The 27003-nt window shown below is 54.5% G+C and overlaps 1 protein-coding gene across 1 annotated transcript in view; it reads left to right on the plus strand.

Annotated features, from left to right (window-relative positions):
• The window catches only part of TCERG1L (transcription elongation regulator 1 like), a 182832-nt gene extending 156778 nt beyond the window's left edge, over positions 1 to 26054 (plus strand). The window contains exons 9-12 of the mRNA XM_040624770.1: positions 6616 to 6751; positions 17419 to 17508; positions 21312 to 21430; positions 25898 to 26054. Coding sequence (XP_040480704.1) covers positions 6616 to 6751; positions 17419 to 17508; positions 21312 to 21430; positions 25898 to 26054 — 502 coding nt within the window. The remainder of the gene's footprint in view (positions 1 to 6615; positions 6752 to 17418; positions 17509 to 21311; positions 21431 to 25897) is intronic.
• The last annotated feature ends 949 nt before the right edge of the window (positions 26055 to 27003 follow it).

Raw genomic sequence — 27003 nt, forward strand, 5'->3', positions numbered from 1 at the left:
GGGAATGGCCAGGTGCCCAGATGAGGCCAAGCTGGCCATGAGTGGACAAGGGGCAGGAAGGGCAGGCATGAAGAGGAAGCGTCATGGCGAAGGCACAGAGGTGAGGGAGCCATGAAGACGGGGCCAGTGAACCAGGTGGGTGAATGAGGACCTGAGGCAGGATGTGGCCCTTCTGCCAGCTCGTTCTGCTGGGTCTGCAGCTAGAACAGAACATGGAAAGGTTGCCACGTGGGGCCACCAGCACAGGGACGTGGCCTGGACTGCAGGGTGTGCCCCCTGCGGTGATGCCCGAGAGGCTCTCAGGAGACCGCCCAGCGTGGGCTGCGGGCAACTAGAAACATGTCCTGGAGAAGTGGAGACTTCTCTGTACAAACCAGTGTGAATGTTCTAGAAAAAAGCCCATGACCCAGGTGGTCCCTGCGGGGAGGGAGAGGTTGGTGCAGTGTTTCCTGGATTGGGCTGGACGTGTAGGCCCCATACTTCACCGTCAGGGAAAACTCTGGCTTCTCACCTGCAGCCCATTGCTTATCTCGTTGACAAGACCTGGACAGGCCTTGAGGACGTGGCACTTGCTCGCCCAGCGAGGATGGTCCTGGTTACAGGCTTGTGTTGCCTCCCCTCCATTCGGACGCTGGAGTCCGAGCCCTAGAATCTCGCAGTGGGGTCTTATTTGGAAACTGGGTTGTCACAGCTGTAGTGAGTTCGGATGAGGTCGTTAGAATGTGCCCCAAGCCAATGACTGGTGTCCTTATAGAAGGGGACATCTGGACACGAACACACACAGGGGTGCTGTGGGAAGATGAGGGCAGAGACCTGGATGATACCCCCCCAGGCCAAGGGATGCCAGAGATGGCTGGTCAGCCACCACGCCGGCAGGCCTGGGGACAGACCTTCCCTCTCAGCCTCTGACAGGCACCCGTTGGTGATCCTGGCTGAGTGTCGCAGACCTGGAGGGGAGGACGTCTGCTGGGGTCGAACCAGGGGCTCGGGAGCCACGCGGTCTGCCCTGGCCGCTGGGGGTTACACAGCAGGCCCTGGGGCACACCTGCTGATGGAATTGGAAAAAACCCAATTGTGCGTTCCCTCTGAAGGCACTGCCCTGACAGTCACCCAGTGTCCCACGGCCCAACTCTGATGGTGCCCTGCCCTCTGAGGGCACTGCCCTGATGGTTACCCGGTGTCCCACGGCCTGACTCTGACAGTGCCCTGCCCTCTGAGGGCACTGCCCTGACGGTCACCCGGCGTCCCATGGCCCGACTCTGACAGTGCCCTGCCTTCTGAGGGCACTGCCCTGATGGCCACCCGGCGTCCCATGGCCTGGCTCTGACCATAACCACCCAGAGTTGGTGCAGACCCCACAGGTGAGGTGACCGGTCCAAACAAAACTGCCTCCACTTCAGACACCAGCAGAAAGTAGGGTACCCAGCCCATCCCCACCTCCGTCTGACTTGGCTATAAATTTGGGGGTTCTCATAACCTCCCTCCAGGTTTGGTGATTTGCAAGAATGACTCCCAGAACTCCGGAGAGCGCTCTACTTAAGGTTATGGTTTTATCATAAAGGGCACAACTCAGGAACGGACAAATGGAAGAGACACGAGGGTGAGTTCTGGAAGGTTCCTGAGCACCCGGGCCTCTGTCGCTGTAGAGTTTGGGTGCCCCCCCTCCTGGGGCACCAAGAAGCCCCCCCACCAGAAAACCCCCCCGGACCATTGTCTGGAGTTTTTATCAGTGTCAGTACGTAGGCATGAAGGATTGAATCACCAGCCATGTGACTGAACTCAAGTTAACCCCTGTCCCTTCCTGAGGGTTCCAGCCCTCAGACCACGTGGTTGTTTTCTGGTGGGCCAGGCCCTCCCCGGAAACTAAGGGCCCACCCTGAGCTTAGGAGGGGCCAAAAGAGCGTTCTGAACAAGGACACCCCTGTGGCCCAGGATATTCACAGAGGAATCAGGGACAAAGGCCAGACACAGCCTTTGTTATCCCACGGACCACTCTGGCCAGCACACCGCCCGGCCAGCTGGCCCTGGCGGTGGGCAGAGTGTGGCCCCAAGTGCTCACTGGTGGCAGACAATGGCGGTAAAACAGAAATGCCATCCAAGTTGCCACCACCGGGGAAGCGAACCCGAGGGCAGGGAGGGAGAGAGCGATGGTCTAAACAAAATCAGAGTCACTCAGCAGCCCCTTGAGAGGGGCGCCACAGGCCTGCCATCGGCGGGGACCCCTGGTGGTGGCCGTGGCACGTGCAGACACAGATGCTGGGGGAGGCTGGATGGGGCTGCCAGGACACCCCGCCGTGGACACCGAGGCCGCCCCGCCTGTCGCCAGCCTAGCAGAGCACGGTGTCACGTGTGGGAGGGGCTGGGGGGAGGCCAGAGGCGACTGCCTTTGGCTCTTCCTGCTCAATGATTTAAGAGCAAGGTGGACGAAGCTGCAGGAGTCCTGCTTATCCGATTCTGAGAACTGCAACGTTGGGAGGCAGAGCTAATGAGTCGATGGCAGAATCAAGACGTTTGAATATTTCAACAGGACTAAATGGAGGGGATCACGTTTGCATCCCGGGATGGTGGTCCTTGAGGCATTTCAAGATCGTCTCATCCAAACCACGTGTTTTATCAAAACCAGGTCCAGAGAGCTTCCATAAGTTGCCCGAGATTGTGCAGCAAGCTGTCCCCAGGGGGCTCAGCAGCAGTTGAGCTTCACAAAGCCATGTGTGGTTTCCTCTCTGGAACCAGGCACTCGCTCAGACCCCAGCGTTTCTTCACAGGAGATGGAATCACTTATCACAGCCTGAGTCACCCTTATCTCTTCCTCTCTCATGCTCTGCAGTGGTTATAGAGACTGTCTTCTATTTCAGCCTCTCAACTGATGGTGTGAAGAGGGGAAGAGGAGGAGGGGAAGATGGGGGGGAGGAGGGGGAGGCCTCAGAAATGCTGAGAAATATGGCCCCTCACATGCACCTGCCATGAAACAGTGCGGTGTTCTGAATCTGTCTCTCCCCTCCTCTCCGTGGAAAGTTTGGGGAGCTGGGAAGAGGCATGTCTGTGCGTCTGAGAGGTGACCTGTGGGGGCAGGGCAGGTGTGCAAAGTCCGGTGCCCTGAATTCCCTCAGCCTCAGATGAGCTAAATAAGGTTTGTCATCCAAGAAAGGAAACTAGCAACCAGACGTGCTGTGTCTAGAATCCAGTTGCACTGAGTAGGAGTCTAGTGAATTCTACCAATCACCCGCTGCCCTGTGCACATGAGCAAAATGGGACAACTCCGTGCTCGACTTGGCACCCAGGGATGGACACCGCGTGCGCACGTGCTCACGCACCACTCGCGATTCGGCTGAACCAGCTGAGTCGCGGTCCGAGGGTTGAGGCGACGGGCAGAATGGGGGAGAAGAGCCCCCCGCCCCAGGTAGGGGGTGGCCATCACAATGTCTCCCAGAGGATGGGAGACCGGAGCCAGGGAGCATGCTGTCCCCCAGACTGAAGGGACCCCAGTGCTGCGGCCCAGACTTGGGGACCCCTGCTCTGGGGTAAAGGCTGGACAAGACCAAGCCCCTTTCTTTTCTTTTTCTTTTTCTTGTATTTTATTTTTTAATTTTTTTATTATGTTATGTTAGTCACCATGCAGTACATCCCTGGTTTTTGATGTAAGGCTCGATGATTCATTACTTGTGTATAACACCCAGGGCACCATGCGATACGTGCCCTCCTTACTACCCATCACCGGTCTATCCCATTCCCCCACCCCCCTCCCCTCTGAAGCCCTCAGTTTGTTTCCCAGAGTCTATAGTCTCTCGTGGTTCATTCCCCCTCCTGTTTACCCCCCCTTTCTTCTTCCCTTTCTTTTTCTACCAATCTTCCTAGTTCTTATGTTCCATAAATGAGTGAAACCATATGATAACTGTCTTTCTCTGCTTGAGTTATTTCACTTAGCATTATCTCCTCCACTCCCGTCCATGTTGCTGCGAATGTTTGGTATTCATCCTTTCTGATGGCTGAGTAATAATCCATTGTATATATGGACCACATCTTCTTAATCCAGTCATCTGTTGAAGGGCATCTCGGCTCCTTCCACAGTTTGGCTATTGTGGACAATGCTGCTATGAACATTGGGGTGCATATGGCCCCTCTCTTCACTACATCTGTATCTTTGGGGTAAATACCCAGTAGTGCAATAAAGACCAAGCCCCTTTCAACTTATGCACTTGATCCGAAAAATTTCCAGAGCAGGGTGCCAACCTGGCGAGGCATCTGCCATGCAGTAAACCTATTTCCAGATGAGAGGCCTTTCCCGCGCACCCAGCTGGCAAGACTTGTGGGTACCAGTGTCTGTGCCCTTGCGGATGCTGCCTGTCATCCGGGGTATTTGGGACTTGAAAGGATTAGAATTTGCCTTTTGTTAAAGGTACCAAACTCATTCAGCCATAAGAATATTAAAAATATATTTAGCAAGTTTGCATTTACTCTTGACCAGGTCTGATTGAACAGAGAGCTTCCCATCCTGGAAGGCGTCCAGCAGCTCGGAATAAAAGTGTGTTGAACGAGCTATGCTCAATCATCGCTGAGCCTGTAACGTTCCTCTTCATCTTATTTCAAGTTCCAACAATACAGGTCTTGTTTCCACACTTCTATTTTTAACTAATGAAAATTTATTACAAAGAAATCCTAATTATACCCTCTGGAATAGGATACAATTGCAAATCCACTGGTGATTTTCTTTTTTTTGAAAATCCACATAATCACATAAGCAGCAAAGAATTTAAGTTCTCCTGAAATAGTTGGTCTATAAATAAGGTTCCCTAATGGGCTGAGCAAACGCTTTTGTTGTTTTTTTTCTTTGTACATTTTGTGTTAGGTTGGATTAATCCACACCCCACCACTGGAGAGTGTTAGAGAACACTGCGTCTTCTCAGCACACCCTACAGCTGGTAACTGACGGCTTTCCACGGTGTCCTGGAGGGACAGTGATGGAAAAAGCGGGCATCAGGAGGCAGGGACCAGCTGGGTTCAGTGATGGTGTGACCTTGCACAGACCGCCTCCTGCTCCCCGGACGCACGGACTGTGCGGACTTGCCGGGTAACCCTCTGCGGGCATCTGTGTGGGGCGCTTAGCAGCACCTCTGGTCTCTGCCTCTCCGTGGCCAAGAGCCACCAGACGTCTCCAGGGGCACGATCGCCCTGGGCGAGGGCCTGTGCTGCGCCTGTGTCAGGGAGCCCGGGTGTGTGTGGCGCGAGTGCCTTTGACCCGCTAATTCCCAGGGTGAGACGCTGCAAAGAAGCAGGGACGTGCCATGCTCTTCAGATGCACGTTCTCTGCTCTTCATACATCCCCAAGAACTTAGGGCGCTGGGGGGCGTGCGGGGGGCACCAAGGTATGCTGCTCGGCAAGGGGAGTTGGGAGCCTAACTTGACCACAGCGCCGTCAGAAAGGGAAAACGGGTGGTCTGAGGACAGAATTGATTTGCCCCCCTCGTTGCTGGAGTCACTGGCTGTGGGACCTGACTATGGGGAAGTGTGGGGCAGGGCTGGGCCGGGAAGAGGCCCCACAGACGGGTCCGTGGGGTCACAGCAAGCTGCTCTCCAGGCCAATGTAGGTGGATTCTCTGCCTCGGGGCTCAGCACAGGCTGTGACGAGGGGACCAGAGCGGCGGCTGGACGGGCTTGCTCCCATGCAGGCCAGGTTGGGGAGGGGAGGGCGTCATGTGAGTACCTGTGTCTGCAGGTGGCTGAACTTCCAGCAGCGAACACTGAGATGTTTTAGAAGCAGGTCCCCCAATGCTGCTGGGATAAGGTGCAGAACAGAAGGAGAGCTGTCGAACGGGCAGCAGAGACCAGAAGGCAGGGCGCCGATCCGGTGCTTAGTAAGAGCGGGCTCCCTCCTTCCCCCGGCCTCCAGCCTCCTGGAGGTGGCTCCTTGGATCCCGGCTGCCCCGCTGGGCCCTGGCTCCTGCCTGCTCCCGATGCGGCCCTGCTGTGTCTGAGCCATGGCTGTGGTCACCCCCAGGCCGGGGGAGGGAACTGCTCCAGGGCTTGGGGGGGTCTCCCTCTGCTCCTTTCCCTGTGCAGACTGCCTGGGGTGGGGTCCCAGTCCCTGCTGCTGTCACTGACGTCTCCTTGTCGGGTTAGGCCCCAGGACAGCATTTCTGTACCCAGAGTGTTGATGGCACAGTCTCCAGTAATCGTCTTCCTGCGTTTGTCCAAAATGAAGGCCTCGCTGAAACAAAACAAAGCAAAACAACAGAAACAGAACCGGATCTGAGCTCCAGTGGTTTGTTCCAGAGGAAAGGCTCACCCCTTTAGGTCCTCTGACACCAGGCCTAGGCAGTGAAACAGCCGCTCTGGGCTGCCTTCCCGGTGGGCCCACTCGGCCCTCGCGTGCACCCGCCACGGCCTTCGCTCCCTGCTGGTGTCCGTTGGGTTAGGGCTTCGGTCTCGGCTGCGCCCCAGACACAACGAAGCGCTTTGCATCCAAGGGCAAAAATCACCCCGTTTTGCGGGGCTGCCGGCACCCGGCTTTACGAGGTTCTCTGAGTGTTTGCCTCTTGGGGTGTTACCTGGAGGGCTGTCAGACGTGGCAGCTGGGTCTATAATAGCGTTTAACTCTCTGTGTCTTGTGCCCTAAAGGACAGAAGGCCATGTGAGTCCTGGGCCAGAGGAAGCAGAAGGACAGGACAAGGGCACCAGGACGCCGCCGCCCCAGATCCTCCTGCCGCTAGAGGAGCGGGTGACCCACTTCCGAGACATGCTGCTGGAGCGAGGGGTAAGGACCTGCATGCCGGTGATGGCTGTCCCCAAAGCCAATCCCTGAGTAATGGTCCCCCGCAGCCCAGGGGACACTTTTCCTTCCTCCCTGAGTTCACAGAGTCAGGCTGAGTGAAATTCAGGTGCCAGATCATTCGAAGCCAGAGCAGCATGAAAAGGAGCCCTTGCTACTTGTCTCCACGGGTCTGGAGGTGCCGCCGGGCTGCTCTCCCCACCTGCACGTGCAGGCCGCCGAGAGGCAGACAGGAGGGGACGGTCCCCGGGGTTGCGCACAGAGAGCCTCTGTGTTGATGAGCTTCCTGCTGGAGCCCAGGCAGCTTTTGGGGTCCACACCTCCCAGGGGCGTCCCCTGTGCTCCTTTGCGTCGAGGTGGGGTTCATGCCTATGGATCAGTTCAAGTACTTTCAGTTAAATTAGGATGTCTTTATTATAGTTGACTTCTGAACCTCCGTTTGAATTTAGGGGGAAAAACATGTTAGAATCTAATCTCCTTCCAGTGACTTTTATTTCCAGCTTTGGCTTTTAGGTATAAAATGAGCCAGCGATAATAGCCCAGTTTGATTTCTTCACAAAATAAGGCTGAACGCAGGGGCGGTAGCGGGAGCCTGTGTGCATTGGTGATTACCACGAACACGGTAGTGACCTTGGGAACGTGAGCAAATCCCCTCTGCAGTGAGCAGCCTCCCCCGGGCCTCTGGTCTGGCCGCTCCCAGCAGCGGCTGCAGTGGGCGCTGAGGCCAGAGGTCAGGAAGACCCCACTCCCCCCAGAGCAGGGGGATGAGCAGGGATCCCTGGAGTCGGGCTGGCGGGAGGCCCTGGGGTGCAGGGAAACTGGGATGGTCTCAGCTCTGAAGTATTACAGGTAGGACAGAGGTGGTGCGGCCGTGGGGGAGCGCTCTTCCTGGCCCCCATGAGCGGTAATGCGTGCGTCCCCCTATCTTGCTGTTCACTTAAAAATGAAATACAGCCTTCGGCAGTGAGGGACTGGAAGGAGAAGTAGGCTCATGAACTTAACACTGCAATGCAGTGTATGAAGGCTGAATTAACATTGATGCCGGGAAGCACAGAGCTGCCCAAAGGAACCCACGCAGGGCAGTCTATGCACGGATGACGTGCTTCACGGCCCGGGCCAGTGCTGACCCTGGAGGGGGCCACAGAGCCCGCGACGCAGGGGCCGATCCTCTAAAGCCCCCGTCGTCCCCTCTTCCTCTGCACACAGCGTTGCCAGCAGGCGGGGCAGGACAGGTGCGTGACACTGCTCCTGAGAAGCGAGAAAGCACAGTCTTCTCCCCACAAAGTCGCCCAAACAGGCGGCTTCTGCCCCGGAGCCGTTGGCATGGCTGCTCCTGACGTCTGTCTTGGCCCTCGTTAGGCACTGGTGACACACAGGTGCTTCTCTGCCTTCGTCACGTGCAGAAATGCATGTAATTCTGAGTGTTTGACTCGCCCTGGCCAGTCTGTTGCAGTTGAATCAGCCAGCAGGAGACATGGTGGCATCAGGAGCCTTTGAGAAAGAGAAGCATGCGTTCATTTCATCTTTGTAATGCCTCCATTGCACCTCTTGTTCTGGAAACCAGCCAGGCCCAGCTCACCAGCACAGCGTCAGACTGACCCCCTGGGAGCCTAGGGCTGCCCGAGGCACCCACTTTTCCCTCCCAAGGCTGCTGGTGAGCCAGGTTATACGGCTTCTTGAATTTATCCCAATGGTGTTGGTTGAGCAGTTTTAATAATGAGATTTTCAGTGCATTCGTGCCTCATTGAGGTGGGTGATTCTCTTTGATTCTTAGATTCTTCTACGTGCGAATCTTACGTAGTTGAGAATCAGCAAAAACAACGCAGAAATAGAGAGTGCCACCCCGGAGTTCTGAGTGTCCCCTGGGAAAAAGAGTCTGGGGGGAGGCCTGAACCCCTATTTTAGGAGGATTTCAGAAGAAGCCCACACACAGTTCATGAATAGAAAGGGTCAATTTGAATTACTGCTGATGTCATAAAGCAATGGCACCGTTTATGACTTTTTGACTTTATAAAATATGCCAGCAGATTTTATAAGTCATTCATGCTCAAGAGAATTTGATAGCTAAGCCCGTAGGATTTCTAGTTGCTTGAAAATGAGGCACAGAAAGGTCACTTTTTTCATGGACTGAGTGATTAATAAGACTTTTTATTGCATTTGTTCAGAGCTTCCGTCCAGAAATTCATGTGCTTACAGAACGATGGAGCCAGTCTGTGGGTTTCCAGGAGCTGAAGTGCGGCATGGTTCGGGGAGTTCCATGGAGATTACGGATTGGGAAGGGGCCTTTGCTTTTGTGGTTTTGTAGTATGTCTCTGATGGCTCAAGGAAGATTTTATTTTTATTTTGTTATACTATACAGACCACAATAGAGCTTTAAAAGAAAAAAACCCTCAGCCTGTGAAGGGCAGGTTTAATTAAATAGCAGATTATTCCTGTGATCCCGCCTATTTAGATAAATATATTAGAAACATTTTATTGAGAATTTCTTCCTCCTGCCAAGTATCCCTCAGAAGTAGGAATGGATTTCCCAGGGGCCAGGAAAGGAAGACCTTTGGAGAGCCCTGCACCTGCTGTGCCCTCTGGGGTCCCTCTGCGGGGGACCCTTGGCCAGCTTCCCCGTAGTGGGTGGCCTCAGGGAGGCTGGCTGGCACTGTGGCTGTCTACGCAGGTGAGCCTGCTGGAGTTTAGATCCGAGTCCGTTAGAAAGAGGAACTCACGGGCCGCACGTGCATGCCCGCCGGGCCATACCAGGCTCTCTCTGCGCTAAGGCAGATGTCCACCGTGAGGCTGTCGATAGAAAGTAACGGTATTAGGTGTCTTCCTGCCAGCAGGGCAGTGGGGGAGGCCTTCTCCCCGCAGCTAGGAGGCTCACCTCACTCCCCGACTTCTGAGGTCCCCCTCCCCTCAGACACGCAGACAGCTTTGCCTCTCTGGAACTGCAGCAAGCCCTTGGGCTGGGACACCTGCTGGAGGGGCTCGGTTGTCCTCATGTGCCCGCAGCCGGTCTCAGCCCTGGAGGCGAGGCCAGGGCTACCTGCAGTCTGTTCCACGCGGTGACTCTGTGCTCCTCAGGGAGCTGAGAGGCCCCGTGTTCCTATGACAACTCTTCAGATCTTGCAGGGCACATGGAAGACCACGGATAACACACAGTCGTGCTGTGTAAGTCACACGTGCAGCAAAAGAAAATGTGCAAAAAAAAAAAAAAAGTCTCAATAGGAAAAAAAGTCACCCCAAATCCTATCCTAAGAGAGAATTATTTTCCTCAGTGAGATACATTTCTTTCTAGTGTTTCTAAAAATAGATTTTAAGATATCAATACTAAATATTTTTGTCTTATAGTGTAACCAGGATTGAATGTCATTGAACATGGTTCGACCAAATACATTGTTTAACATGATCGATTTTATGAGGCTCAACCTGATTTATAAATTTGTATACTTTTTCCTCTTTTTAAGCGTTTTTTCCAAGTGTTAGTGTCAACCTTCGGAAAACGTCTTGGATGAGGTTGTGATACTCAATTCATTGTCAATTCAAAAATCCGGCATTTTCATTCATTGCTCACGTTCTCCACATGTGCTCTTCTAAGTAACACCCTGATGGTCCTGTTGACGTGTGAACTGTGGTAGGATTGTTTCCTACGGCCTGTAAGCATTTGGCCTCTGTTACCAAAGTGCTTTGAGAAAAGTCATTTTCATGCGGTGTACTTGTCCCGTAGCTGCGTTGGAGAGTTCCCGAGAGTGTGCTTTGCCAGCACACCCGCCAGCACTGACAAGTAAGAACTGTAAATATTTATTATTTTTTGAAGCGCATTGTTCGTTTCCTTGGGTTTATGTTTTGTCTCGGCTTCGGTGCTGTGGTTCCCCTTTCTTGAACGGGCTGCCATGGCCCTGGGCGATCCGGATCTTCGGATGATATTTATTAGTGATGAGATCGTGTTCTCGTCATGGAGATGCCCTTGGGGAGGACAGTGGACCACCCACTCTCATTGCCGGAATGGGATTCTGTCTCTCCCTCAAACATAAATTAAATCAGTGGAGGATGTTGTTGGAATGACAGCATACAATTCTATGTATCTATCAAAATAGAAGAAAAAAGCTGAAGTTGGTAAAATTGTATGAGTGCTGGAGGGGAGGGTGGGAGTCAACATGTCCCAGAGTTCAGGGGACGAAGGCAGACCCCGGCTCACCTCTGGACTCACCTGCAGCTCACCTGGCTCATAGGACTTGCACACGTTGACCGCTCCCACCTCGAAGGTTAGGGATTGAACAGCTCTGTGCATGATTTTTGATGAAGGAGGGGTGGGCACCAGGAGGTCGCCGCACATCCCCGTCCTTGGGGGCGCCTTGGGCAGGTGTAGGTGTGCTCCTCGTGAGTCCTCTCCCGGCAGGACTGGCGCCGTGGCCACAGTCCTCACCTGCTCATTGGCTTTTCTCCTTCCACACGCCCGTCTCCAGTATGCCTGGAATCGCCTTGCAGGTGCGCCGTCTGCACCCACGCCCCATCTCGGCGGCTTACGGGGAGCCTAGAGGATAGGATGCCCATGCATCACCGTCGAGGGTGAGCGGGGAGCACCCCTCACCTTCCGGCTGCCCGAGCTGCCTTCACTCAGGAACTCCGGGAGATGCAGCAGGCGTTCCAGGGGATTGGGTGAAGAGGGGACCCGTGTAAGTGCTGATTACAAGGAACACGGTGTCTGTGACCAGCCTGAGCCCGCAGGAGCTGGCAGGAGAGGAGGGCAGAGGGGGTGTGTGGAGCACGGACGGAGGACAGCGACACAGATTCTCAGGACTGAAGCTTGTCCAAGGGACCTGGCGCGATCAGTGTTTGTGGGCGACGGCTGTGGGGGCCTGACGGAGTCCTGGGTGGAGTGGGGACGTCCGGGCTCAGGTGGGGGGGGGAGAACCATGTGAGGGGGAGGGGAGCTGGACAAGCTGGCTGGCGCGTCTCCAGTCTCTGGTCCTGGAGGCAGAGGTGGGTGGGCTCAGGCTGGAGGGAAGTTCCTGAACCTTCTTCAGGGGCCGCTGGGTCTCTGGCATGGCTGGTGAAGCACCACGTCAGCCTGTACCTGGTGACCTTGGTGCCCCTCAGAGCCCTGCCCCTGCTCCCCACCTCCCTCCGGGTGACAGAGGCCCCTGCTGCCCCGACGGAGGTGTTGGTTAACCTCCCTGCGGCCAGGGGACTGGAGATAGCTGAGTGTGGGGCCCTGCTGGTGGCCGGGGACGGAGGACGGGTCCCCGATGCCCAGCCCAGCCCCCTCCTCGGGCAGCTGCAAGCACAGGCCGCCCCTCAAACGCCTGTGAGCGGTCTCACTCGCCTGTTTTCCTTGCTTTTAATGTCATGTAAGGGAGTGTTCTGCAAGAGCTCCGCTCCTGTCTGTACGCTGAGCCGGCCCGCAGAGCCGTCCTGTGGCCCCTGGGCAGGCACAGCCTGAGGACAAGAGCGCGCTGGCCACAGCCGTGGTGCCCACGTTCCAGATGCCAGAGCTCTTGTCGCAGAGCCGTGAGCGTGCTCGAGAGAGATCGCTGCCTTTCTCAGGACGGGAAGCCGTGGAAACTGGAGGGAAAAGCCGCCCTCATGATCAGCAGTCCCCACTCCAGATTCCGTGTCACCACTGACACACACACAGCAAGGAAAGAGTAAATACGGCGTGTCCGAGAGTCCAATTTGGGCAAAAACAGTAGCTTCTAAAGTACGTCCATTTGTGTTTGAGCTGGAGATGACCCCCCAGAGACCCCGAGATCACCCAGCAGTGTTCCTGAGCCCAGACAGCAGCCACTGGGGTGGGACCCCGACAGAGTCGGCAGGAGGCGATGAGGACGGTGCCGAGGGCAGACGGACAGACTCGGTCACCTGTCCGCAGGCACATCTGCAGCCCTGCGTCCAGGCGCTACCTGAGTGAGCCCCGGCACACGCTGCCCTGCCCTCCGGCGCTCAGGGCGGTCTGGACCCATCCTCTGCTGCCTTCCTCCCTTCCCCTGGCCCTTCGGTCCCCGGCTGTGCTATGATCCAGTGATTGACAGATACTCAGAGGAGCCTTTGGCTTTGAAGATAAAAGCAGCATCTGCCTCTTTCCTTCGGGACACCCTACCCGTGGGGTCCTTTCTGGTTGTGACGACCTCCCTGAGCCCACGTGTCATCTCACGGTCCAGCTACAACCCAATACAAGAGCCTTTTCCTCAGTTTTCAGAGAGGCTTCGGAGAAGCTGGAGCTGTAGGCAGAATCATTTTTTCAGGAGATTTTTCTTCTTTGTGCACAAAACTGTGGTCACCTTCACTGGGCTTCTCATAGTCAGCCTCGCCTGTGCCCAGCAGCCGCCGAGCACATCTGGCCAGGGAGCCCCCACACTGAAGCCGGGAGGGTGGCTGGAGGCCACGGGGGCCCTGGGTGAATGGCCTGCCAGTCTGAGAGCTCGAGAAACGGAGCACTTGGGAAGCTAACCGCCAGGGGTCCCAGGAAGAGGGCGCTGGAGGACGGGGCGCAGTTAGGAGACTGTCGAGATTGTCCAGGCACGAGATGACCATGTCCACATGCTGCGGTGGCGAGGTGCCATTTGTAACTAGTTCCAGCAGAACACGTTGGGGTTTCCAATTGACAAGTGCTGAAAGAGGAGGGCCTGGCTCGCGTGGCCCCGAGAGGGTGCGGGCTCCCCTCCCCCCTCCTGTTGTCCTCCAGGACTGACATCTATGGTGCAGACGTGCACACGGGGACACCCCCAAGCCATCAGCCACGTGGCGCCTCTGTCCCCTGCCCAGAGATCGATGCCAGCTGACAGTTACAGGTTACGGTGGCAGCGTCTGCCAGAGTTTGGGACCTGCAGCCAGGGCCCTCTCTGTGCGTGTGTCTTAAACCACCGGCCTCAAGTCCTCTGCTGTGTGGACGGCAGGAAACAGATAGCAACTCAGGCCCTAGAGACGACGAGGGGAGCACGTGTGCCAGAGGAACGCGAGGTGCAGGAGGCTGCAGGGGCAGGAAGGCAGGGCCGTGGTGCAGCGCGCGGTAACCCGTCGAGTCTGTGCCCGCGATGCTGCCCGGGCGGGGCGCGGACACCTTGGGGATGAAGGAAAGAATGTGCACGAGTGCGAGGAGAGGTAGGCGGTGTAGGCCTAGGACAGCGCCTCAGGGAGCGCTCCTGGGCAGCAGAGCTCCGGCTCTCCCAGTGGCTCTGAGTGTCCTGGTGGCCAGCTCCCCGAGATGCTCAGACGAGTCCGGGATCACAGAGCTGGCCCTGGAGGGGAGTCAGAACGGGCACAGTTCCCACCCAGGCTACAGAGGAACCCCTGTGCTCTGCAGGAAAGGATCTAAAATTGCTGGGGGATTCCACTGCACAAGGACCCGATGACATGGGGACAGCAGAGTCTGGGAAGTGCAGGCTACACTGAGAGAATAGCTGCGTGCTGCCAGCCTGGACCTGGTGAGCGGGCGGGATCCAAAGGCAGCCCCAAGCTCCCCACCCCCAGGGTGCACCCTGGAATAATCCCCTCCCTCGAGGATGGGCAGGCCAGAGAATAGGATGGTGGTCCCTCCATGAGGACATCACAGGGCATTAAAAGTCTCACAGGCAGACTCTCCTGCGAGCTGTGGAGAAGCAGGCCACGCGGGCGTGGAGGGGCCGTGGCAGGGAACACTGGTGGCCTTGGGGCTGAGAAGGGCTCCTGCCAGCTCCCAGCAAGAGAGGGGAGGCCTCCATCCCTGCTCCCAGCGAGCTTCCCAACCAAGCCATGACCTTGGGGACATGGGAGGCCCAGGCCCAGCGAGGTCAGCCTTCTATCAGAAGCGATTCTCATGGTCCTCACTGCAGTTGTCGGGAGTCCTCTGGGAAGAGCTGGGTCTCCCAGACAAGGCTGTGCCCCTGCAGGCAGTGAAGCTGTTCCATGCACAGCTGTCCATCCTCCCCTTCTGCTCTGACCCCCAGCCCCGGATCCCACAGCTGGCTGCGCCTCTGTCCCCCACGGCCCCCGTTCTCTGAGCTTGAGCCACAGCTGTTGGCATGGCTCTTAGGTGACACGACGATGCCTGTTCTGTCATTGTAAGTTACAGTCATTGTAGAGACGCGTCTCATGCCTCACACACAGATTGGAAGTTCCTTTGGAGGCAACCAGATCTTATTAATTTTTAAAGAATGATTGCATTATATCTCTAGAGCTCAAACCCTCAAAACCGATTCTAAACCGTGCTCTGCCTTCCCTAGCGAGCTGAGACTGGGGTGTCAACTGCAGTCCTGACCATCTGGACCGGAGCTGGTTTGTGTGGGCTGAGTTGAGGTTGCCCACAATGTCTCTCCATGACTGTCTGCACACTGCTGTGTCAGGAGCCAGAGAGCCACGGGGTCAGTCTGCCCGGTGCTTCCCCAGGGAACCCGCGCACCCAGGCCCTGTGGCTTGTCCACATTTTATCATCTTCTCAGTCCTTGAAAGAAAGTCTCTGCGTGGAACCTGGGTCATCCTGCCCAGGAATGAAGATCCTGAATATTAAAAAGGAGTTTTATTTTTATTAGGAAAGATAGAAAGCGTCAATTTAAAAAAAACCCATGCGTTATGCTGTACCAGGTAAAGCACATTAAAATAGTATCTCTACCGGGAGTACTTTAATGTGTTCGAAAGTAAGAGGGTGACTGCTGTAAGCTGCCTGTTCGGGTCCCCTCTCCTCTGTGCCAGGAACTCATTCCCCACCCAGGCCCCCGAGTAGCCCTTCCTAACATGCACGTGACGTGTGACTGTGGCTCTCGAGATAAGATGTGCTTCCTCAGTCTGCCTGGGACTCTCCCACCTCTTCCCAGCTCCTGTTGGGCTCCCTCCCCCCTGACTGTGCTCCCCCACCTTGCAGCTCCCACGTTCCCCCAGCTCACGACCGTGGCTTTTGCACCCCGGACAGCCCCTCCCAGACATGCTCCCATCCCTTCAGGAGCTTGGTGAGTGTCCATGTTCCAGAATAGTCCGTGCTCTGGAAACTCATCTCTGGGCTGGTGGAAGGGCCCCTGGGCGCGTCTCCGCTATGACACAAATGCCTCCCAGGAGACCGTGAGCTTACTTATGTGCCTGAGCCCAGACCGTGGGCCTTCTGGTGTCAGGGACCTCGACTTCCTCTGAGTCCTCAGCACGCAGCGCGGGGCCTAAGGCAGAGTCAATATTTAGTCAATGTTTTTAAGCGAATGCATTATTCTGTCAATGACTTACACATTTCCTTGCTCTGTCAGCGGGGAGAAGCTAGGAGCTGCGTATCCCACAGCCTCGGGCACACTCAGCACCAGATCACGTGTCTGGTTCCTTCTGCAACAGGAGCAACCAGGATTCCTGGAGAACCGTCTGATTCTAGGGCTGAGGCAAGAGCGGCACCAGACGAGGCTGGAACACCTTGAAGTTCCAGGAAATAAGGAAGTGCCCCACCCCCAACATGATGGGGTAGCCAAAGGCACACTGGAGTCGGCCAGCAAAGCTCCCGTGGCCAAAGCTGGACCCACTGGAGCAAAAGCATAAAGTCGTATTGGGTTATCACCCAGGTTATGAAATAAATAGTCACGAGTCTGTAGTGATACATATAAGCGATGGAATAAGGAAGTGAATGTGGGAGAATGGGTGAGCACCCATTCAGAATTCCAAACAACCTGTATTTGTGTATGCCCCCCAAGAGGTGCAGCGTAGCCCTGAGGGTGGGCTGCACAACGTGACTCCCCCCAGGAGCGCAGCACGGAAAGGGGGCAGAGAATGAATTTGTGGAGGACAAGTCCGGAGAATGCAAGCTCAGCCAGGTGGTCGGAGCAAACACTGACCTGCTGGCAGTCGCGGTGACAGTAAGCACCTTGAGGGGATGTGGCGACCGTGGCCCCTGGCTCTGGGCTCCTCGCCCAGAACCGCCACTAATCGTGAGCAAAGCTGAGATCAGTCCAGTAGAGCGGCGTCTTACAACCTACCTGACCAGCACTCCTCAAAACCGTCCAGGTCATAACAGCAGGGCAAGTCTGGGGAGTGGTCACAGCCCAGAGGGGCCACCCTACCTGTCATGTGGTGTCCTCGGTGGGACCCTAGGGAGAAAAACATCGGTGAAAACAAAAGAAGTCTGAAGCGTCAACCTTGGTTACCGAGTGTAGACGAATCTAGCGTCCATACCAGTTAAGGTGTTAACAGTAGGGAAACTGGGTAGGACATGGGGTCACCTTGTAATATTCTTGTAACTTTTCTGTAAATCTAAAACTATTGTAAAGTAAATTAGTTCGTTCAAAAAAAAAGGTCATACCTAAAAGGTTTAAATATTGATTAAGAAATCAACTAAAATTATGCTAAACTCAGACTGTTTGCAAGAGGTTGCCCCCTGTCACGGCCCATGGTGCTCTGAAAAGTCTTACAGATATTTCTTCCTTCGAGATGTGACATTCCAGAATGCCCCAGCTCCACGAATATAACCAGGGCTTCAGATCAGAGGCATGTGGCCCTGGAAGAAATCCAAGGAAGAAACAGTGTCATGAGTGTAGAAATTAAATTTTCTAATGCTCTAAGTATCGATTTCCTAGAGAGTTTGACGTGCGTGAGGCTTCCGTACAAGCCACATCGTGGAGTCCATGGTACCTTAATGCTGTTTTCCACCATTGATCATTTCAGCATGATTTCAGGCTCAGCCTTAGATGCTAAAAGCAACTCTATTGAATATCTTTCTTCAGGTGTCAGCGTTTTCTACCTGGGAGAAAGAATTACATAAAATCGTGTTTGACCCACGCTACCTCCTGCTAAACTCCGAGGAGCGGAAACAGGTAACGCAGTGGGAGGCGTGGCGGCAGGCTCTGCACGCACAGTGCCAGGATGACGCCGCCGGAGATGGGTGCTGATGCGCAGGGGAAGGCTGCCGCCGGAGCACGCAATCGCGTCAGCTAGCGCCCGGGGGTGGTGACCAGGGCGGAGGAAGCTTATCCCCTACCTGCTTGTAGCAAACCATCTGGTGGTGACCCTGCAGGACAGATGCTCCATTCCAAGATGCGAGTGCTCGTGCTGGGAACACTGACCACACCCCAGATGGGTGTGTTCAGAAGACGTAAGGCCTTACATGATCACCGTGAATGAGAAGAGGGCCCGGGGAACAGTAGGAGCACATGTAAGGGTTGCAGGTTCTAGAAAGCAGGTCCCAGAAAGGGCAGGGGTGGGTCAGAGGACAGCGTCACCTGACGGATCTGCCCTGGCTTGTTGACAGAGCAGGTCATGGAGCTAATACTGCTTCCCCGATGAGGTAGACAGACAGAGGGACAGGCCGTACTGACTGCCAGGGGAGGAGCTGAAGCCGTGATGTGCAAGCTTGCACAGCCCCGCCGGGATCTGGGTGGTCCCTGGAGCCTGGCCAGAGGGGCCCTGACATCAGTTCCGGAAGATCCGGATTTCCGTGTCTCTGGTCCCTGTGCCAGTCCTGTCTGTCCCTCCCTCTGCCCTTTGAGTGAGAAACGATGCACATGGAAAGTGGGTCATCAAGAACAGCCACTGAAAGCAGGGAAGAACGAGCGGTGGGCTCGTTCCCCATGGCCTGCATGGGGTCGGACCACAGAGTCTGGGAAGGCCTGGGGCCAGGAGGACAGAAAGGGCTGTTATTTCCCATTCTGTCCTGGCGAGAAGTTCCCTCAAGCCCTCGCCGGGCGATCAGGGAAGCGCCAACCGGTCAGAGCCTCAGGCCTGCGGACCCTGACGATCCCTACAATGGCAGAGCCCCTCCCCCAGCACAGGCCCGTGGTCAGGATGGTCCTAGATTGGCCACATTAGAATACAGAGCTTGGATTTTTCAAGAACTTAGAATTAACGATCCTTTTGTTGCATTCCGGCTCAGCTGCATTTTTAGAAAGAAGTATTTGAAAATGTGCGAAATGTGCTAGCAGTGGCTCAAAAAAAAAAAAAAAGTTACAACAGAGTCAGAGCAGAATAGATCATACACGTAGAATCCAAAGAAAACTGCAGACGTTAATCATCAGTCATATTTCACCCTTTTGTTGCAATATGAACGACCAAAACGTCCGACTGCTCGACTACGGAAGCACGTGAGAAGCTCGCTTGTTTCCGTGGTGAATGCGCGTGCTGACTACCACCTGCTGACGGCAGCACGTCTGTGGACTGCTTTGCCGACTGTCGCGGTCAGCACTGTCCTCGCCAGTGCACGGGTGTTTTTAGAGGCCATTAGCCCCTTTGAAGGAAGCTGAGGAAGTAAGGCTCCCCCCCAAGGAAGCAGCCCGTGTATGATCTTTCGCTTACGTTCCATCTCTGCGTGAGTGGAATACACGGGCTTAGGTTGCTCCTGAAGGGGGCGCTGCAGAGCCCTACTTCCAGCCTTGGTAGGAACAGCAGGTGCCGAGCGGGCGGGGCTGAGCCTGTCTGGTCTGGGACCTCGCGCCCACACCTGGACGCGCACTCTGCAGACAGGTCAGCCTGGAACATCAGCTCCCACCCGGAACTCCCTGGGACACCCCTGGGAAGCCACCCAGAGGACACTGCAGGCCTGTGTCGCCCACCTGCAGCTTGGCCCCAGAGGCCCGAGGAGGGAGAGTGGGAAGTGGCCTCGCTGGGAGCACAGACACGCAGCACCAGAGAGCCCTCCGATGAAATGCCTGTGTCTGTAAGATCGGGGCCAACGTTGCGGTTCTTGTGAACACTGGTGCTGGATCTGTGCTGGCGAAGGAAGCAATGTTTGGGCCATCCGAACACCCAGTCCCACTTACAAAGGCATTGGTGGTGTTTTCATGGGGGAGCTAAAGCTCCTGGTGAGCTAGTCGCCACCATACCACCACCAGGGGCTGCAAAGGAGGAGTGAGCGAGCCCCAGCGGAGTAGAGAGCGGGCAGCGCTCATGATGCCCATTTCCATGGTAACAGATAGTGTTTCCTTTTTCTTACTGTAGATCACGCCATAAGGAGGTAATGGTGAATGGTATCTCTTTTAAAAAGTCATGCCCCACTTTGAATGAAAGTAGTGCAGTTTGTCAAAGAGGTAAGGAAACCCTGCTACATTAAATTATAGCAGCGTAAAAAATAGAGCAGCAGAGGAGAGGAGAGAACGGGTTCGATGGGCGAGAGGTTCAGGCATCAGAGGAGCGGGTCCCCCCGCAGCCTCCGACCCCTCAGCCAGGCAGGGCTGCTTCTGTCCAGATTTAAAATTAATAGAGCGAAACTCTGACTAATGATGGAGCCACATGCTTTTATTTGGATAATGACCCTTCCTTCACCTCTTTTATGAGTCTGAATTATAAGACGACTGGAGAGTTGGCACACCACGTGCAGTGGAGGTGAGAAGCAGACCCTATTCTTACTTTAATGTATGTGCACGCCCTTTCCGCTTAAGTCCTGTTCCCGGTGCTTCATGTCGATGCTGAGTCGTCCCGAGGAGAGTGGCATTTGGTATTTACAACCCTAGAAGCTAGTGGTTATGCCAAGCCAGAGAGCAGCCTCCTGCAGTGGCCCTGGGGGCACGTCCCACCTCCCGCCCCAGGGCAGGCGTGCGGGAGACCTCCGGAGCCCTCGGGTCAGGCTCTCATGCCTGCCATGGCCACTGACCCGGCTGGTGCTGTTTACTGGCCTTCCAGGTTCACATGTGCAGTTTTTATTCATCTTTTTATTTATGTTTGCGCACACATTTATACCATCTCCAGTATTTTCTTTTTAATGCTCTTGAGGCTCCGATGGCATTAGGAATGAAACAGCTGTCTCCACCTCCTTTAGGCTCTGGTTTATAAATGACAACCTTCTGATATTAGAGCAATGAGCCGCCTCCGTCCCGGTGAGGGAGGATACTTCCAGGGACGGTGCAGACGGCTGCACGGTGTCATGTGCTCGTGTCTGCTGCCAGTTTGCAAGGAATGCCATCTCGGAGTCACGGACACACCTGCCTGCCAGGCAGCACCCACACCCTTTAGGCTAGGGCATGGGGTTTTCCCATGGGGTTAGCTTTCAAAACCCACTTCTGGTCAGACTTGGTTAGTGCAGTGACGGGCCTTGCCTTGGGTGTGTTCACCTGGAGGCGCCTGGACACGCCCAGGAGAGGCCTGCCCCGCACGAGCCCCCGATGAGCAGACCCCCACACTCACAGGTGGTCTCCTTGGGGACTAGAGGGTGGGGAACCAGAGATGCCAGGTCGAGTTTCTTTTCACAAGGTAAAATCACATTTGGAGACCCAAATGCCAATTATGTCACGACAGGAATGGACTGGAACAGATGAGACCATCTCACGTGTTACTGGGTCAGCCAGTGGCGATGTGACGGTCAGCCAGACAATGTGTGACTGTGGTTTCTCAAACCAGAACTGTGGGGCAGCGGAGCCAGGCGCCTAGACCATCAGCGGCTCCCGCAGCCTCCGGGGAGGACTGTGCGCCCGCCCCGCGCCTCCCCGCGCAGGGCTGACTAATTATGTAGACACTTGTCTCATGCTGTTGAGAGTGCCTCTGCTGAAAGGCTGTGGCTTCAGCCCCAGCCACGACGGAAGAGAAGGGCTTAACCAGAGTCTCTCGCTGTTCTTTTGTGTTGTGTTTGAGACCCAAGATTTCATTTCTGATATGCAACCTTGTAATACGCTTCTTGTGTGTGTGTTTTAAGATATTTGAACAGTTTGTCAAGACAAGGATAAAAGAAGAATACAAGGAAAAGAAAAGCAAACTGCTGCTAGCCAAAGAAGAATTCAGAAAACTTCTGGAGGAATCTAAAGTGTCACCCAGGTACAGAGACAGAAACCAACACCAGGCAATCTCCAGGGCTGGAAATTTGCCCGCGTTTGTAAGAGGGCGTTTACAGCGTGTTTCCGTTAAACCACGTGCCCTAACATGCCCTAGACACCACAAGTGTAATAGCGAAGACCCGCTGGGGAGGGAAGCCCGCCTCCTCCCGTGTTGGGGTGAGTGACCTCCAGCCCTGCCTGCCACCGCTGTGGCGCCCCATGCCCCCACCTGCACTGCGGTCCCTCTGTTCTGCTGTCCTGCCACCTGGTTTTCCAGCCTGGCAGCCCCGACTCCACAGTCTAAATAACTAATGGGTAGGTCAGCACTCAGGAGGTCTAATTTCAGATCTAGGGGTCAGAGACTAAACATACAGAACAGAAACGACAGCAGTAACATGAACCCCACCATCCCCGCTGGTTCGAGACGCCTTCCTGGTCGGCCGGGGGATAGAGAGAAGGTACACACACTGGGGCAAATGGGCCAAGTGACCTTGCGGCCAAAACTCACTTAAAGTAACCCGGCATTATTCCCACGCAATAAACCGACAGGAAACTAGACGTCAGAAAGTAGAAAAATACATGGACTTAACTGTTCTTCCAAATTAGCTTTCACTGACTGATATTTAAGAAGTAATGAACGTGACTACTTTTAGAATTACAGAACTATGGCTTCTATATGCAGAAATGATTTTGGTTTATTTTTATGTGGGGTTGGGATATTATGTCTAAATGGACATTTATTGTTAGTATTTTAATAATAATGTATTAACACAGCATTGTTTTTTAAATAGATGTTAACTGATGTTGCTTTCTATGAAGACCTAGGCTCCCGTATTTTGATTGATAATTGTTCAGTGTTCCTGGTCAGTAATTGGATGTTGGGTACATGGTCCTTATAAAACTGCAAATATTTAAAGGGCAGATATTTTCTGAATGGGAGAAAATGTAGCATGAATCGGCCCCATCACAAAATGCTAATCTAGAAAAGCAAATGTGCATCTAAACATTTGTAAATTGTGATTTTCTACTGTTAGAGATAAGAACAGTGGCTTTTCTGTGTCTCCCACATGGTGACCCCAGGAGAGCGGAGTTGGTCTGGAGCCCCTGCTCAGGGCATAGCCTGCTCAGCCCCTCCTCAGCCCTGTAGTAGGGTGAGGCGTTACACCTTTCTGAGCTTCTGGCCTCATCTTCAGGCAGCACAGCTACAGCAGGCTCTTTGGGGGGGTGCAGGCAGGGAAGCAAACCTAGCATCTGGTAGCTGGAAGGAGCTTGTGAAGGGGATGCCCATCACCATCACCATCACCACCATCACCACCATCATTACCTTCATCACCATCACCAACACCACTATCACCATCACCATCATTACCACCATCACCACCACCACCATCACCACCACCACCATCATCACCACCACCATCACCACCGTCACCATCACCATCATCACCACCACCATCATCACTATCACCATCACCACCATCACAATCACCACCATCACAATCACCATCATCACCAACACCACTATCACCATCACCACCATCACCATCACCAACACCATTATCACCACCACCATCACGACCATCATCATCACCACCACCATCACCACCATTACCATCATCACCATCATTACCATCACGACCACCACCATCATCACCACCATCACAATCACCATCATCACCAACACCACTATCACCATCACCACCATCACCATCATCACCATCACAATCATCACCATCACCAACACCATTATCACCACCACCACCACCACCATCACCACCATCACCATCACCATCACCATCACCATTATCACCACCACCACCACCACCATCACCACCATTACCATCATCACCGTCATCACCATCATTACCACCACCATCATCACCAACATCATCATCAACGTTTAGGTAATATTCTTGGTCTGTCCTTTGGTGAATGTAAATAAGCCAACACATTCCCCCCCTCATTATGAAGACAATGGAGGAAAGATTCAGAATGCATTGAGCAATTAGGAGAAAGGTCACACATACACACACACACATACACACTGACACATGCACTCAGGGAAAATGAGTGACTACAGTGCATATGTTCTTTTATGATTATTGAACTGTTTTTATGTCAAAATAGCTGATTCTGCAACATTCTCAAGACGGTTCCAGACTTCTTGACCCTTCCTCCCTACAGTTCCCTAGGTGCCCTAGTAGAATACGTGCAGTTCACATCACTGCTCGCTGGATGGCTGGGTGAGCTAAACACAGGCCCTCTGAGCGTCCCTCGAGGCAGCCTCTCAGTGCTCGACAGCTCGGACCCTGTCACCACGGTCCCAGGGGCAGCCAGAGCCAGCCCCCAGCCCTGTCCAGCTCTCGGGGTCTTGGGATGGGGCCAGGAGCCGCAGGAGACCTCTACTTGGGCTACCAGCCAGGCTACGGGATCTGCACTCTGCTCCTTCTTGAAGGCCCTGGTGGCCCCCTCTCTCACGGATAGGTGGACTGTGCCCCAGCTGCGGGAGGGAAATGGGAATGCTGTGCCCATGACTCAGAGGGCTCCCCAGGCCCACTGGACAGTTCACCAGGGCCAGCAGAAACCAGGCTGTCCCCTCAGGCATGGCCGTGAGGCCACAGATTTGTAACTCTCCCTTTCTTTCCAGGGACGCCTCTTTTCGGAAGTGCCCAGAGTAGGACCTTGTAGACAGGATCTCTGCCCAGCTCCTAACTGGAAAATGCTTAGGCTGCTATCCACACAAATGAGGAAAGTAACAAGCCCCTGTGATTCTCATCTTGGAAGGAAGAAAAGAAAAGGGTCTTATTAATTCATGTGGAGTGCTTAACAAATTACCACAAACCCGGGGCCTTAAGCCACAATAATTCTTTCTCATAGTTCTGGAGGCTGGGCATCCAAGATCTGGGCTCCAGTGGTGCGGGGTCTGGTGAGGCCCGTCCTGGCTACTAGACGTCCGTCTTCCCTCTGTGTCCCCACATGGGGAAGGAGGAGGGAGCGATCTGGGGTCCCTTTTACGAGGACAGTCAGACCATCATGGGGGCTCCACCCTCATCCCAAAGGCCCCACTTCCTGATACCAGCACCTGGCAGTTAGGAGAGGTCAACATACGGTTCTGGGAGGCACACACCTTCCGTCCATAGCAAGGAGGAAAGAGAGAAGAAGGGAGGAGAACACCAGAGAGAAGTGACCTCTTTCTGAGGAGCCCATGAGAGGCAGGACCCCAGCGCGTGACCATGGACACAGCAGCACTTGAGGAGGAAGAGGGAGGCTGGCGACCATAGGGGAGGAGTCCAGGTCCTAACAGCCCTGTCAGAGCAACCTTGCTGTTTGTGTATAAAAAAGCTGTTACATTATAATCATTTAATACAATTTAATGTCCACAATGGGACATAAAGCTCTCTGCCAGGAGTAATGGGGGAATCAGAGTGTCCCTGGTTACCTCCCTGCCGCTCAGCCCTCCGCGGCCTGTTCCTGCTGTGAGCTCAGGCCTGGGAGGGGGGAGAGCGGTGGGGACCCGGTGCTCACCAAGGTGCCCTCTGTCCCTGCAAGGGACGTCCCCTGTTTGCCCTGTGAGCTGCCCCAGCCCCTGTGTCGGACTCCCTGGCCCCGCAGCCCTGGATCTGTTCGGTTGATATTTGGGGACGTCTCCACGCTGGCCACTGGGCCAGACGATCGGGACCCTCAGTGGGAAAGAAAGCGGGTAACAATGCTGCCAGTGGAATAGGGGTGGGGTGGCTAAATGGCATACTTAGGGCTTACTGCGGTGGTGACCGTGACAAGGGCTGTGAACGACCCTGTCCGTAGGGCAAGTTTCCCCAAACAAGACATGCCAACCTCCAGTGGCGTGAGTGCAGAAGCAAGGGAGGGCGTACTGGGCCAAGGGGCGGCATGAGCAGCCCATGGCGACCAGGAGATCGTGAGAGGTGGGGACAGGAGGGGACCTGCGTGGCCAAAGCAGTGGTGGGCGCAGGTGGGTGGTGGCCAGCTGGGAGTGATGGAGGACGAAGAGGCAGGAGAGTCGGCTCACTTCCAGAGGCTGGTGAAATGGCGCCATAAGCGGTGGGATCAGGCCCCCGCCAGGCCGCCTGGGGAGTGACGTCCAGCACAGGAGCAGGTGGGACAGGTGTGAGAGGCCCACGGCTACAGCCTTCAGTCCATTACCTGCCCCATGTCCTACTGTCCCCGACCTGCCCCACGTCCCGCCCCGTCCCCTGACCTGCCTCACATCTTGTCCCATCCCCCGACCTGCCCCATGTCCCTCCCCTGTTTCCCAACCTGCCTCGTGTCCCGCACCTGTCCCACGACCTGCCCCATGTCCAGACGACAGCCAGGTCTGGTGGAAGGGGCTGTCCGCCCCTCAGGTGATGCCAGCCTGATGACAGCCTGCGGTGTTCAGGAATCGTCAAACCCGCTCCTGGGACGGGGGCGGGGGCGGGGGCTGGGTCTCAGAAAAGCTCTTGTTTTTCAGGACCACATTTAAGGAGTTTGCGGAGAAGTACGGCCGGGATCAGAGGTTTCGACTTGTTCAAAAAAAGAAGGACCAGGAGCATTTTTTCAACCAGTTCATCCTTATTCTTAAGAAACGGGACAAGGAAAACAGACTCAGGCTACGGAAAATGAGATGAGTGTGTAAGGAGTGCAATAAGACAGGTGCAGAGCAGAGGAGGCCCGGCGAGGGGGCGCGGGCGTCCGCGTGGCCACCGGGAGGGGGCTGCGCGCACTTCTCAGAGGATTACTGTTTCATATTGAAGCTCTCTTTTGTACGACGTTCCGAGTTTGATGCATTTCTAATTGCCATGGTAGGTCGCTCCCTTAATTGTTTTAATTATGCAAATTACTTGTAATATATACAAATTATCAATCCACTGCAGGTTTGTAACGAAGCAGAAACATCTATAACCATCTCCAGGCGTTTTCATGAGTTGAGCCGATTATCTGAAACTTTTCTGGAAACCTTTGTGCGTCCCTTCGGTTCTGAGCTCCTTTCGCGAGTGTGCTAGGTCTCGGTCCCGTGTTCTGAGTAGTAGCAATAGGATATTCATTATCAGTCATAGTGACGACCATGAGCATCTCCGTGCGTGGGCCCTGGACCCCCTGCAGGAGCCTGAGGGGTGTCGTCTCGTCCCCGAGGGGCGCCGGGCCCGGAGAGGGCGGCTGCACTGTCGGAAGTCCTACTTAAAATGGAATTATTTTGTACAAAATCATCATATTAATATTTGAGTTATTTTTATTGTATGCCCAGAGTTTGCATGAGATTTTTCTCATCATCTTTGTATAAAAAGAATTTTAAATTTTTTTTAATTAATAAATATTTTAAACCAGTGTGGTTTTGTGGTAAGACTTTTGACACAATCTTCGGCAGCAAAAATGTGTTTCAGCTTAGCCACTCTGTTTTGAAAGATTCATAAGGATGTTTGTGAATACACACAAAGGCTGCATAAGTACAAACAAAATTCTTGCTTTTCAACCTGCCAGGTCTGGGTGGAGCTGCGTTGCTAATACCCCAGCTAATTTGTCGTATTCTCTAAATTGTTGAGTGTTCACTGTGTGGTTTATGAAGCTTCTCTTCAGAAG

The sequence above is a fragment of the Ursus maritimus genome, unplaced genomic scaffold (assembly GCF_017311325.1).
Source record: "Ursus maritimus isolate PB19 unplaced genomic scaffold, ASM1731132v1 scaffold_7, whole genome shotgun sequence".
NCBI lineage: Eukaryota > Metazoa > Chordata > Mammalia > Carnivora > Ursidae > Ursus > Ursus maritimus.